This window comes from Drosophila navojoa, chromosome 5, assembly GCF_054131105.1.
Source record: "Drosophila navojoa isolate 15081-1374.11 chromosome 5, UAZ_NAV_1.0, whole genome shotgun sequence".
Taxonomy (NCBI): domain Eukaryota; kingdom Metazoa; phylum Arthropoda; class Insecta; order Diptera; family Drosophilidae; genus Drosophila; species Drosophila navojoa.
This window is the reverse complement of record NC_142893.1, coordinates 13,857,688-13,870,234: the sequence shown is the minus strand read 5'-3', so window position 1 is coordinate 13,870,234 and position 12,547 is coordinate 13,857,688. Positions and strand designations below refer to the sequence as shown.

At 40.9% G+C, this 12,547-nt stretch overlaps 1 protein-coding gene across 1 annotated transcript; it reads left to right on the top strand.

The window, feature by feature from the left end:
• The first annotated feature begins 7,338 nt into the window (after positions 1–7,338).
• On the top strand, positions 7,339–10,504 carry wbl (endoplasmic reticulum protein 29-like protein wbl). Its single transcript, XM_018104397.3, has 3 exons — positions 7,339–7,544; positions 9,120–9,381; positions 9,500–10,504. Exon 3 carries the CDS (start codon positions 9,616–9,618, stop codon positions 10,393–10,395), a length of 780 nt encoding a protein of 259 aa, XP_017959886.1. The 5' UTR covers positions 7,339–7,544; positions 9,120–9,381; positions 9,500–9,615; the 3' UTR covers positions 10,396–10,504.
• The last annotated feature ends 2,043 nt before the right edge of the window (positions 10,505–12,547 follow it).

Genomic DNA, 12,547 nt, shown 5'->3' with positions numbered 1-12,547 from the left:
CTCCCCGGCTACACCTGAGCCAAGGGCAAAAACTGCGCCACATCATCGCAATTAGCAAATGCAATAAAAACCAATGGGAGAGTGCCTCAAGTGGGCATTGGCTGGCTAGGATATACCCATTCAAAGAGTGAAGGTACCCAAAATTGGTATAGTACTAGACTTGTAGAGGAACTGCTCAGATATATGGAATCTAGTCGAGTTATTTATATCAAACTAGGTGTAAAATCTCTAAATTTCTATCTCAGTAAAGTCTTGGGTTCCAGATCAATAAGTTTCTAGCACATTGTCTAATCCATTTTAAGAATATACCTTATGCATAGGAGCACAGCGCCGGCCGCCCTTTTTATACCCTGTTTACCCATTTTCAATTTACAACTTCACGGCAAAACGAAAACAAATGAACCCATTTGGCTGTATGGCGGCACTACCCCGGCCCCTTCTCTAGCCGCGAGCAGGACACGTTGAGCGATAAGGACATTGCATTAACATGAAATCCAATTCGCAACTTCTGATGCCGACCCAGCGACAACGAGGCAAATTATTGTAATGCAATATTTATGCAGTTCATGGCAGCAGAAAGACGGTAGAGGTAGAGGCGGTTGGCGAGACTTGCTAATAATATTACGTTCCATGGCAGGAATTTCAATTGGACTTTGTATACCTTAAGCGCAATGAATGCGGTTAAGCGGAATATCAACTTGATACAGGTTGAATGTGAAGAACTGGAAAGGCAAAACATATCCGGGAAATTGGTAAGACTTAACCTGTTGGAAGTATAGGAGTTCAGAGTGAATTGATAAAATGAAACAGTAGTAGAGTGAGTTTAGATAAATAATACAGATAGATGAATAATACAGATCCCAAATATACTCTAATCTTATATGTTACATCTTTTTGCAGGGTATCTCTTAGTCGCGCCCTCCCCACTCGACCCGTTTTCCTTTAGTTTCTGCGTTTTCCTGTTCTATGCAATTTTTAAATTGTGGCCACAACATGCAAAAAAATGTCAGCAAACGATTAAATGCAATGGGGTGCGGGCGGGGGCTCTGTTAGGGGGGATAGCATAAAAAAGCCGTAATTAAAGTGGAGCATACAAGGTGACTGACTAATGCATTGATTCATAGTTTAGATATAAAGCGTTCCATGGCCGATAAAACTTCAAATGCGAGGCGTTGAAATTCTGCACCCTTGCCTGCGGTCAATGCATCAGTCAAAGAGGTGGAGCGCCGTCCCCCGTCGCCGCCTGCCCCACTCATCCAACAGTCAGTTGGGTCGGTCGATTGGTGGTTCAGCTGAGCCGGCCAAGAATTGCAATGCCAGTGACCACACACACACACACACGCACACACATACACACACACACATGCACGCCCACTCTCAGCTATTGTCCGGTCATGTGTCCACGGACACGATAGCCACTGCCAGAGCGCTGAGTGCTTTCTGCTCATGAATTTTTAAATGCGCGTGGAAATATCCTCTTGCGAATATTTCCTCTGTTTTTCTTCTCTTTTTTTTGTGGTCACTTTTGTTGTTGTTGTTGTTGTTATTGTTTTCCAAACTCCTGCATATTGCATGTCGCTGAGGTCAGGCAACAAAATTTCTAAAAGCCACCAAAGTTCGGTCCGACTATTGCATCAAATTTTCAAAACTATTTCGCATGTGTGCTGTTAGCTCCACCCACACCCGCAGCCCGCCCCCACCAACGGGCAATTCCTATGGACAAAGTTCCTTGAGAACTTACAAGGAACTCATATATATTCTGTTGGATCAGACAGCCTTATCAATACTTGACGTCAGGCAACCTGAAGAGCGATAATCATGTATATAAGAGATAATAACATTGGCATGACATTACTATATATTCATTTATGGCAGAGTCCTATCCCCTCCCCTCCCTTTTGTCTTTCCCTTGTGAAACGAAATCAGTGCAAAAAGAAAATTCACAGCCAAATCGTTGGCCCCACAATTTTCGACTCGGACACTGTCGCGACATTGCCAATTAGATTTGATGGCAATTTGCGCTAAAATGTTATAAAACAAAAGCCCCATTGTGTGTGGGGGGAGGGGGGCGTTGGCAAAGCGAAAAAGAATGTTAAGCGGCAAATCGCCTCCAACTGCTCCCCATCCCTTATGCAACATGTCACGCTTGAAAACATGGGCAGTTAGAGAGGGGAGATGGAGAGGAGGTGAGGGAGGGAGGGTAGCAGTTGTGTAGGCGTGACAGGACGTACGCTTATTTCAGTTTCATGAAACAGCAATTTGCATGTCTGTCTGTGCGCGCTTTTCCTTTTTTTTAAGTTTTGTTTTAGCCGCTGCTCGTCCGCCCACGGGACTAAGTAATTGCCACATGCACCACATGCTGCCCGCAGCCAGCAACAAGTGGAGCCAAGCAATTGGCAAGCATTTGCATGCCAGCAATAGTGCAACAGCAGCAGCAGCAGCGAATGAGAGAGCGAGCGAGTGGGTGGCTGGGTGGTTGAGTGGTTGCCTGAGTGGTGAGTGGCTCCACGCTCTTTGGCCTGCTTTCAATTGTTTGTAAACAAATGCGCTCCACCAACGCTGGCCCTCGCATTGGAAATTCGCGCTCTCGCTTGGAGCAACGCATGCGCCAAAAGAAAAGCGCCAAAAACTGTTATACGGCGCTTATTTCCCCTGCTGTTTGACTGAGTCCCAGAGATAATCCAACGGCTGATGATCGGCTGAGTAAAGGCATTGGGCTACAATGGTGCGTGGATATCATGTATTTAGTTTTAATAATTTTAATCGCATTTTTCTATAGAAATTTAAATGTTGCAGAACATTTTTGAAACATAGAAATTTAAAAAAATAAATAAATAAAAATTAAATATGTATTTTTTATCTTATTAAACATACTAAATGTATAAAAAAATAATTATGTAAAATATATATATATATATATATATATATATAAATATATATATATATTATTATTATTATATTATAATATAAATATATATATATATTATTATGAGCATTTTTAAGGGAATTTCGAAGAGGCATTTTTAAACACAATTTAAAATAAATATAAGAAAAGTTAAGAGGACTATATTTCAAAACAAATACTTGATATTATATATATAATATTTTTAAGCCTTATGTCTAAGCCCACATTAGAATAATTAAAGAATCTTATGAGCACAACTTTGTTTCAAAAATGTATAAATAAAATATTTTGAGCAAACTTTTCCTGGTGCCCTGTAAAATAAATATCTAGACATATTATTAGTTGTTTTCTTTTACTTGTTTAGCACACTAATAGTAAGGCCACATATTAGACTCGCGGCGGTCTTTAATTAGACGCTTCACCGTAATGATTGTCTCTGCTGGGTTGATTTGACTGTAGTTTAGTTAAGAGCCCACTCGAACCACTCGCTGCCCGTTGAGGAACATTTTTTGGCTAATTACTCGACCACATTTTAATGGACGTTAGTGCGGGGGCCCATATGGGCAAATGGAGTGGAATGGAATGAAATTGTTGGTCAATCGCTTAAGAAAATTATCATTAGGGGCAACGGCTAGCGGCGCATTTGATTGACAGTGAAAGTGGTCTAAGGAGGACGTGTGCGTATGTGTGCGTATGTGTGTGTGTGGCACATGGAGAATATTTGATTTGAGCTGAAGTCGAGGCAAACGTCTCCTCAACAAATATTGAAAAAGGCGTAATTAACTGCCTAACTGGCACATAATTAGCCACGACATTCATTAGCCTTGGCACCCGCTCAACTCTAGCTGGCTTTTCCACTTCGACTGTCCATTTCAAAGTCAGTCCGAGGACAACTCCAAGCTCTCTCTCTCTCTCTCTCCCTCTCTCTGTATGCGCCGCACGCATTTCGCATAAAAGAAATCAACTGAATTTTGCAATCAAATTGAGCGGCCTAAAAAAACTGACCGTAGCTAATCGAATCGTGGGTCCATTTCCATTTCGGTTTATAGCTGGCATCCGAAAATATTGAAAACAAATTTGCGCTAAACACTTCCAATTGCCAAAGATGATATTCGTTCATATAAAAATGGCAATAAATGCAAATGAAAAGCCATAAACACATGAAAACAAATCCACGCACACACACACACACACACACACACACGCACACACGCACACCGGCCTCTCGATGACCTCTGCCAGCGGCCCAGCCATCCCCGCCCCCACCCTCTGTGCTCTAGCTATTGTTAAAAGTCAATTTTCAACGCCCATGGCCGATAAAGGGTGGAAATCGAGGCAGTTTTTCCGAATCGAAACGCATTTTCAATAAATTCCAATTATGTTTGATACCAACATTTGAATTCGGGCATGCGAATTACTGGGCCACAGACGGAGGCTTAGCCATATGGTCAGAGCCCAGACGTCAGGAGTCAGGTGAAGACTTTCATGGCCCATTTATGGAATTATGCCACACAATATATTGTATAAAACTTTGATGACCTTTAAGAAACGGACAAGTGCTAGTGGACTTTGTATTTCTCATACACAAAAAAAAAAGCAACTAGGCAGAATGTGATCAACTATAAAATACCCTGTTAAGTAGTTAAGTTGCTGTTTAGTGAAAATATATGACGAATAGGTATTACTTTTTGTATTTATCTAAGGACTAGGTTGATAAAGGTGAAAATATAATTAAATATGCAAATCTTATACATTATTAGGCAAAATCTTATATAACACATTCATTAACTTTAATCGATGAGCCCAATTATCGATATAACAATATTATAAATAATTATATATATCAATATATATTTATATTATTATTATATTACATTACTATAAATATTACATACATTCATTAAATTTAATCGAAGATTAAATATATCAATATATGAATATTATATGTATATCAAATATATATATTATATTATTGTTATATAATAATAAATAACATATCTAAACTGCAGTAAAGTCATTTTGGTAAAGTTTATGATCTTGTTGCATAGATCTTTTTCATGGATGTCGGATGTAGGTTATCGAAGCCATATTAGGATATAAATGATATCTATATATCTTGCATACAAAACTCAACTAAGTTTAATACCGAAACCCTTTTCATGGAAATGCAAAAACATTAATAGCAAAAATTGAACAAAGTCGAAATTAAAAGATTTTAAGGCATTGAAAAGTACTATGTATTATATAGCAAATCTTAAATGCCCTCAAGACTAATATAAGTATTCTGACAGGTTAATTATGAATCATATCAATCTCACCTTAATATAATGTGGAGGTATTCCATAGACGATCTGACTTGTCTCTAGTAGTAATTTGCACTGAGATCAGAGCTTGGCTCTATTCTATATGAATTAAAGTATTATAATATATATTCATATATCAAATCAAACACACCCCTTCCTAACAGTTACATACAGCTTAGTAAAACCCAAATACCCTACATATTTGCCCACTTTGCAATAGATTCGAAACTGAGCCATGGAAAACTTTATGACAAATTCAATGCGTGCATTGGGTACGATCTATATATGTCTCCCGTATATCGCATATAAGAAACTTATAGTTGCATGACTTTGGCATACAGGAAGCATGAAATATTCATAGTCAGACTGGACAAAAACGGAACCCTACAGGAGCTGGAGTTCCGTGCTCCAGTGTCTCCCCCACATAATTAGGTTGACGCTGCCAAAAAAACGAAAAGCAGGTGAAGGAAATGGAGCAAGTGGAGGGCAGCTACGGCTCCCAAGCAATTGCCGTGACGCAGTCGAAACGATTAGTTTTGTATTGGCCAATATATAGATACACAAACACACACACACATACATATATAGACAATAGAGAAAATGTCATGTGGTAATCGTTAGATTTGTCGCCAAGATTGCGTTCACTGCGCTCCGAATTTGCGCTCTTATCAAGCAAATGTCGTTTGGTCTAGTGCCGGCCATAAGATAGGACATCGCATAGCCCCAGCGAGCGCATTCCGTTTATTTCCATTTCGCATAATAAAGGTCATTGTGTTACGAGTATTATTACCAGTTCAACCCCTCCCTCCCGTCCGCTACAAAGAGGTTATGGTCGAACAATTTATATTATTAATGCTTCACATGTGAACACATACACACACACTTTCATAGAGTAAACAATGTAAATGCTGAAAATGCTTTTAGTTCAACAAATAGTCGAGCAAAAAGAGTTTTGCATTCAAAGCCCTTTGAATTGTGTCAAACTTTATTCAATGGCAAATATGCATTTATATTTCAAGAAGGCTCTATGAAGCTAATAGCTAAAGAAATTTTAGATGTCAGGCAGGCGAGCGTGGTAACGGGCGTAAATTGTTTTTGAGTAAGTCAGAAGGTTTAAGCGTTAACAGCGATATTACAATAGCTTCTATTTGAGTTTTTACAAAGACAATTATCAGGTTTACACAACAAGTCGTGGAAGCTAGATAAGCTCGTATGTAGGTGTATACATATATATATATATATACATATAAACTACAGTTCTGGGCTTGCTTTTAGGTATTTGCCAGCAAAATAACTCGTACCTTCTTAATATGATAAAAAAAAGGGCCTACAATAGGCTTATACATCATTCTGAGAGCATTTAAATTCAAATACGAAGTTCCAAATCAAAATATTTATTGATGTCTTCACCTAATAATACTTTTTAGAGCATTTCCAGTTTAAATTTCACAATCATACAATTATAGCTGTATCAACCTAAAATTGGCATGGCAAATATATATAATAGCAAAATTTATCCTAATTTAAGAGCTGGCACTTTCCAATACAAGAATTACCATGATATGATCCATAGATCCCTAACTATAAATCTAGTTCGCAAATGATCTTAATTGAATAATATAATAGAATATCATATGATATGATATGATATATGATATATGATATTATAGTATATATTAACTGTATATAAAATCAAAATAACATAATATGATATACATATGTATATTATTTTGATGACATATTACAATATGATATGATATGAACATGAAATTTATATGAAATCAAAATAACATGATATGATATGAATTCATAAGGATATGCTACGATATGATAAGATATGATAGGTGGTATGAAACGATCAGACGTGACATATCGGAAAAATATTAAATATGAATGGGAAGTGAAAGTTTTATAGATGTAAGCATTATTAATAGTTTATTAATCGAATATTGCTGCACTAAGAAATAGCGTAAGTACCTAAATTATATCTCAGATAAGATAACCTCATTCATTCATGTATTCATAATTTCATATTGTTTTTATCTTTTTTAGTAAATCCCTTTCTGTTTATTTCCATTTATTTCGAAATTGACAGATCATTTGTCACCCGAAATGACCTAAGCAGAGAGTTAAGTAGGCTGTTAAATCAGACCCGAGCTTTGCATTTTATAGAGCAGAAAATAGATATCTAAATATAAAAAAGTTATTTTTGAGGCCAATAGGTCGTTAGGTAAGAGCTGCAAGCCGAACTGCGTCTATATCATTTAAATGTCACAAGGATTTTGAGCTGTGGCGCTTTAGCAATTAGCCCGAAGGATAACAATGACGTATTGCAGGTGAGACGATGTGCGTGTGTGTGCGAGTGTATGTGTGAGGGGGAGTGTTAAAAATAGTTAAAGGCTCGTCACGGCTGTCCATCGAGTGGCAAAGGACATCTAGTTAGCCATGAAGCTTAACACAAATTATGCGTTTTAGCGCACTACGTAGTCGTTGCCCCTTGCCCCCATCCCCTCACCCACCTTGGGGTGTACTTAACAAATTGCCTGGCCAGCGATTGCATAATGTATGAAGAGCAAACCGACTGTGTACACAACCAACTGCCGAGTCCTTGTTGTCCTTTTTTTCTCTATCTATCTGTAGTTTTTTTTGGGCGCTTTTTGCCGAGGCTCGACCAGAGGCCAATATGGCTAATACTAATGGGCCGCGACTGGCCGAACAATGGCAATTCGAGTCGAGCCTTTGTCGGCGGACGGACAATTGACGGCATATGCACGCCTGGTCGGCCACAGATTTCGATCCGGATCCCCATCAGGCCCCACACACTCTCACTCTCCCTCTCCCTCTCTCTCTCTCTCGCCCTCTCTCTGTCTTTTCGTGATATTGCGCATATTAGCTTTGCACTTGAGCCACCCAACGGGCACGCCCACCCATCAAAAGATAATTTAATAGCCCCCCACGCACACACACACACACACACATGTATCGATCGTGTGAAGCTCGAAATGTTTTTCCGAATTGCGTGTCCGACTGGTCAATTTTCCGAGCTGCCGCAAATGAACAAACGAAACCGCAAATGAGAAACCAAACCAAACAGTTCTAGCCATTTGGCTTCGTTAGGGTTGGGCAGCGGGGCGGTAGGTGGGGGGCGTGCCCATGGCATGTGTGTACCGCGCACATGAATTATTAATTGACAATTGCCGAAAATGTCCATTATCAGGTGGAAGAAGTAACGCAAAAGTAGGCGGAGAATTGGTTGGTAAAGGGCAAGGGAAAACAGAGAGGAGAGCGGGGAGAGGGGGGGTGCAGGGGCCATACGAGGAACGAGGTCAGTCTCTGTGCTGTATTAGGAAAATTTCAATTTCGTTCTAATGAAAATTGTGTGTGGCAAATGCTAGTTTCCCGTGCCCCCTCCCCCTCCACGCCGCTCACCTCTTATCCCTCACACCCTACACAGAGAGACAATCCTCATAATGGGGTTAGTTGCTTACTTTTTCTTTTTTCGGGTTACTTTTGCTGCCCCTCGCCTCGGCTCGCCTCGCTCGACAGTTTTTTTTTTTTTGGTCTCTTTGCAGGTGTTTCCATTTCGGCCAATTGCAAATTACAACTTCCGTTCGCCCCTGTCCTGCCCCTGTCACACACACACACACACACACACACACATGTGCAGCTCTAATGACATTCAGCAATGACAGCATTGAAATTACGCACCACAAAATTCACGCGTGTGTGTGTGTGTGTGCGTGTGTGTGGAATCGCTCGATTGGCCAACTGCTCAGCCTGATGGCTAATCAGTTTGAGCCAACTGAAGCAGAACTGAAATCATTTTGCCAAATGGCTTTTCCAATCTGCCCAAATCAGTTAAATAAACCACGTATATGATTTATTATGCATTTACATTGTTTGTTCCGTAGCTGGAATTACATAAGATCGACTTGAGACGAACCCAACAACAAGCTGAGCACACAGACCGAACCCAGAGAGAACCACAAAGCAGAAGCCAGAGGCGAGCATTAGCCGGTTTTGTACGAAGAAAGAGAACTCGGCTAGAACTGAGCGGCTTGGCTTACACTGACGTGTTCAAAAGTCGTTCAACTCGATCGCCAGAGAGAAACAGAGGAAAAGAGAGAGAGAGAGAGAGGGAAGGCGAGCGAGTAGCAAACAACTGTTGGGCAGGTGAGAGAGCTGGCTGGCCGCGTGGCTATAGCAACCAAAACACTTCTGTTGACTTCAGCGAAAAGTCGCGAGCTGTGAGCTCTCGCTCTTAACTTTGTTCTTCAGCCATTGTCAACAGTCGATAAACAGCAACAAGCAGAGTCGGGTCAAGGTTTCTACTGTGCAAAAAACAGAAACAGAAGCAGTAAAAGAAACACTAAAAGAAACAGCAAAAGTAAAAGAAAACCAAACGAAATGCTGAAACTTCTGGTGACGATGCTGCTGGCAGCTCTGCTCACCCGCCGCACTTTGGCCATTTCGTGCGGCGGCTGCGTGGACTTGGATGAGATCAACTTTGACAAGACCATTGTGCGCTTTCCCTATGCGCTGGTCAAATTCGACATTGCCTTTCCGTATGGGGAGAAGCATGAGGCGTTCGCGGAGTTCTCGAAGGCGGCGCATAAGGTGACGGCCGAGCTGCTGGTGGCCACCGTGGGCATCAAGGACTATGGCGAGCAGGAGAACAAGGCGCTGGGCGACCGTTTCAAGCTGAATGAAAAACAATTTCCAGGCATTTTCCTGTTCAAGGGCAACGTCGATGAGTTTGTGAAATTTCCAGCCCATCTGGATGTTACGCTCGACAACCTGAAGACGTTTGTGAGCAGCAATACGCCGCTCTACATTGGCTGCGAGGGCTGCCTGAAGGAGTTCAACGAGGCCCTCAAGAACTATGCCAACCGGCCGCATGACGAGCAGCTGGCGCTGATCAAGGAGCTGCAGGCCAAGGCAGAGAAGTTGAGCAACAAGTTCAGTGAGCAGCAGAACGCCAAGGTGTATCTGGTCTATATGCAAAAAATCAATGAGCTTGGCTACAGCTTTGTCGAGGAGGAGACCAAACGTTTGCAGCGCCTCAAGGCCGGCAAGGTGACGGCTGCCAAAAAGGTGGAACTGCAGCACCGGCTCAACATTTTGGACGCCTTCCGAGTGCACAAGCTGACCAAAGCAGCGCCAGAGAAGGCCAAGGCAGAGCTGTAGGTGGCACAACTAGACAATTATCTTCCTAGAGAAAGTACCAAAATTCATACTTCTTAAACATAAAATAGGCACCCAATTGTGTACATTAAAAACCTAACTGTTACCAAAATCCAAAGTGTTTGTTTTGTTTAACTGTTTGCCATAGCAACAAGGACCATGCGCTGTGTGATTATGCCTGGACAATAAATAATATAATTTAGCATAATTTTGTTTAGATTTTTCCGCATATATTTTATAAGTTCTATTTCTTCTTGAATCCTAAGAGTATGTAGATATTTGTATAATTTCAATTGCGCTTAAAAGTATGCAACAGCTTTTTAAATACGATGAGGAAATTCCCAACAGAAAATTTCCCTTATGCAGCAGCGTGAGAGCAGCCAATATAGGCTGGGAATAAAAGAGAGCAAGAGAGAGAGAGGGCAAGCACACTCGCTATTGTGCAAAGTGCACATTAAAATACATTAATTAAACTTAATTAATGCATAATGAATGTAAAGCTTAACAAGCCTTTTATAATTGTTATTACACCAAAAATTGTTCAATTGAGCGACATTTACAGGCAATTCGTTGCAGATATATGTTTACATGCGTGTATGTATGCAAGCTGCATGATAAAGACTGTGCATATGCATGTGTGTGAGTGTGTTTGTGTGCTTGCGAGCTTCATCGGGCCGCGCTCTTCGCACTCATGCGACCGATCGCAACAATGGCGAAGCAGAGGCTAAAGCAAAAGCGCATTATGGCCGCGTTCGCTTGCAGTTTTTTCCCTCACTTGGAGCAGCGCGGCCTCAGCTGTATGTATGGGTGTGTGTGTGTGTGTGAGTGTGCGAGTGTGTCTGTTTGTATGTTTGCGTTGTTATCGCTCATTTTCACTTTAATATGAGTTTTTGTTGCTTTTGCTGTTGCTGTTGTTTTCTTTTGGAGTTTGCTCTTTTGTGCACGCTGCGCTGCTGGGCAGCCATATTTATTTGTTGTTGCTTTTTTTGTGTGCTGTTGGGGCCCGCAGCAGCAACAGCAGCAGCAGACACTGCAGTAAAATTGTGTTTTTGTTGCTGCTGTTGTTGTTGGTGTTCCGTTCGTATGCGAAAGTCAATGAACTTTTTCGGTGTTGTCTATGCATTTCATATGCTGTTATTGCTTTTGTTGTTGTTTTGCGATAAGTGCTACGCCGGTGTTGGTATTGGTGCATTTGAGCATGAACAAAAAACCAAAAACACAAAAAATCAAGCGGAAAAAATAACAAAACGAAATAAATTACAAATTTCCGAGCCACACAAATGCAATATGCAACGGGTTAATAATCAGCGAGAGTTTTCGTACAGCTTTCTATTTGCTTTTAGTTTTTCACAGAATTTTCGCGCTTATCGCCCAATTGATCCGACAATAAATTAACAGATCCGCAAGAAAACTGCCCGCGGCTTTGCCAATTGGTAATTCTTATCTAAAGCAGGCGACCTTTGACCCGCAGCTCACTCAATTTACAGGCAGCTAAAAAAATGAATGGGAATGAGGAAAACTCAATTGGCGCACGAATTCTGCTGGTTTGCAATCAAATGCTGCGAAAAACACACAAACAAAAAACCAACAAGAAAAAAAACAAAGAAAAAACAACAAAAATATAAAAGGGAAAATCATAATAGGGCAAACAATTTTCACACACTAAACGCAACCGCAAAGAGCGAGAGGAGCATCTCTCATGCCACACCTACAAAGGATATCATGCAAATGTTTGCATTTCCACGCAAGTGCACTACCCCTCCCCCAAAGACAAACGATCCGTCAGTCAATCAGCCAGTCAATCGGATGATCAATCGAACCCTTTTCGGCAAAGGGCACTGAGAAATTGAAAGCGGATCGCCCACGCCGCCAGTCGAGCGCATGAAAATTTGAAAACCCTTTTTCCACTCATTATCATGTGCATAATCTTGGCTGCAATTGCATTAGACGTAACCTGAGTGCCGAATAAGTATGTGGCGTCGCCTCTTTTGGCCAAAGCCAAGTCATCCATAAGGTTGCATGTTGCGTGTTGCGTGTCGCCATCTTCTTCACATATCTGAGAGAAAAGAGCCAATATTCAGGTAATATAAGGTGGACTACCTGCTGTGAGATTTACGTTTATGCATTTCATTTTCATTGTTCGTTCGCTTTTTCC

What these genes read in the sequence shown, in the direction of transcription:
- wbl (XM_018104397.3), top strand. Translation starts at nt 9,616, where the DNA reads ATGCTGAAACTTCTGGTGACGATGCTGCTGGCAGCTCTGCTCACCCGC.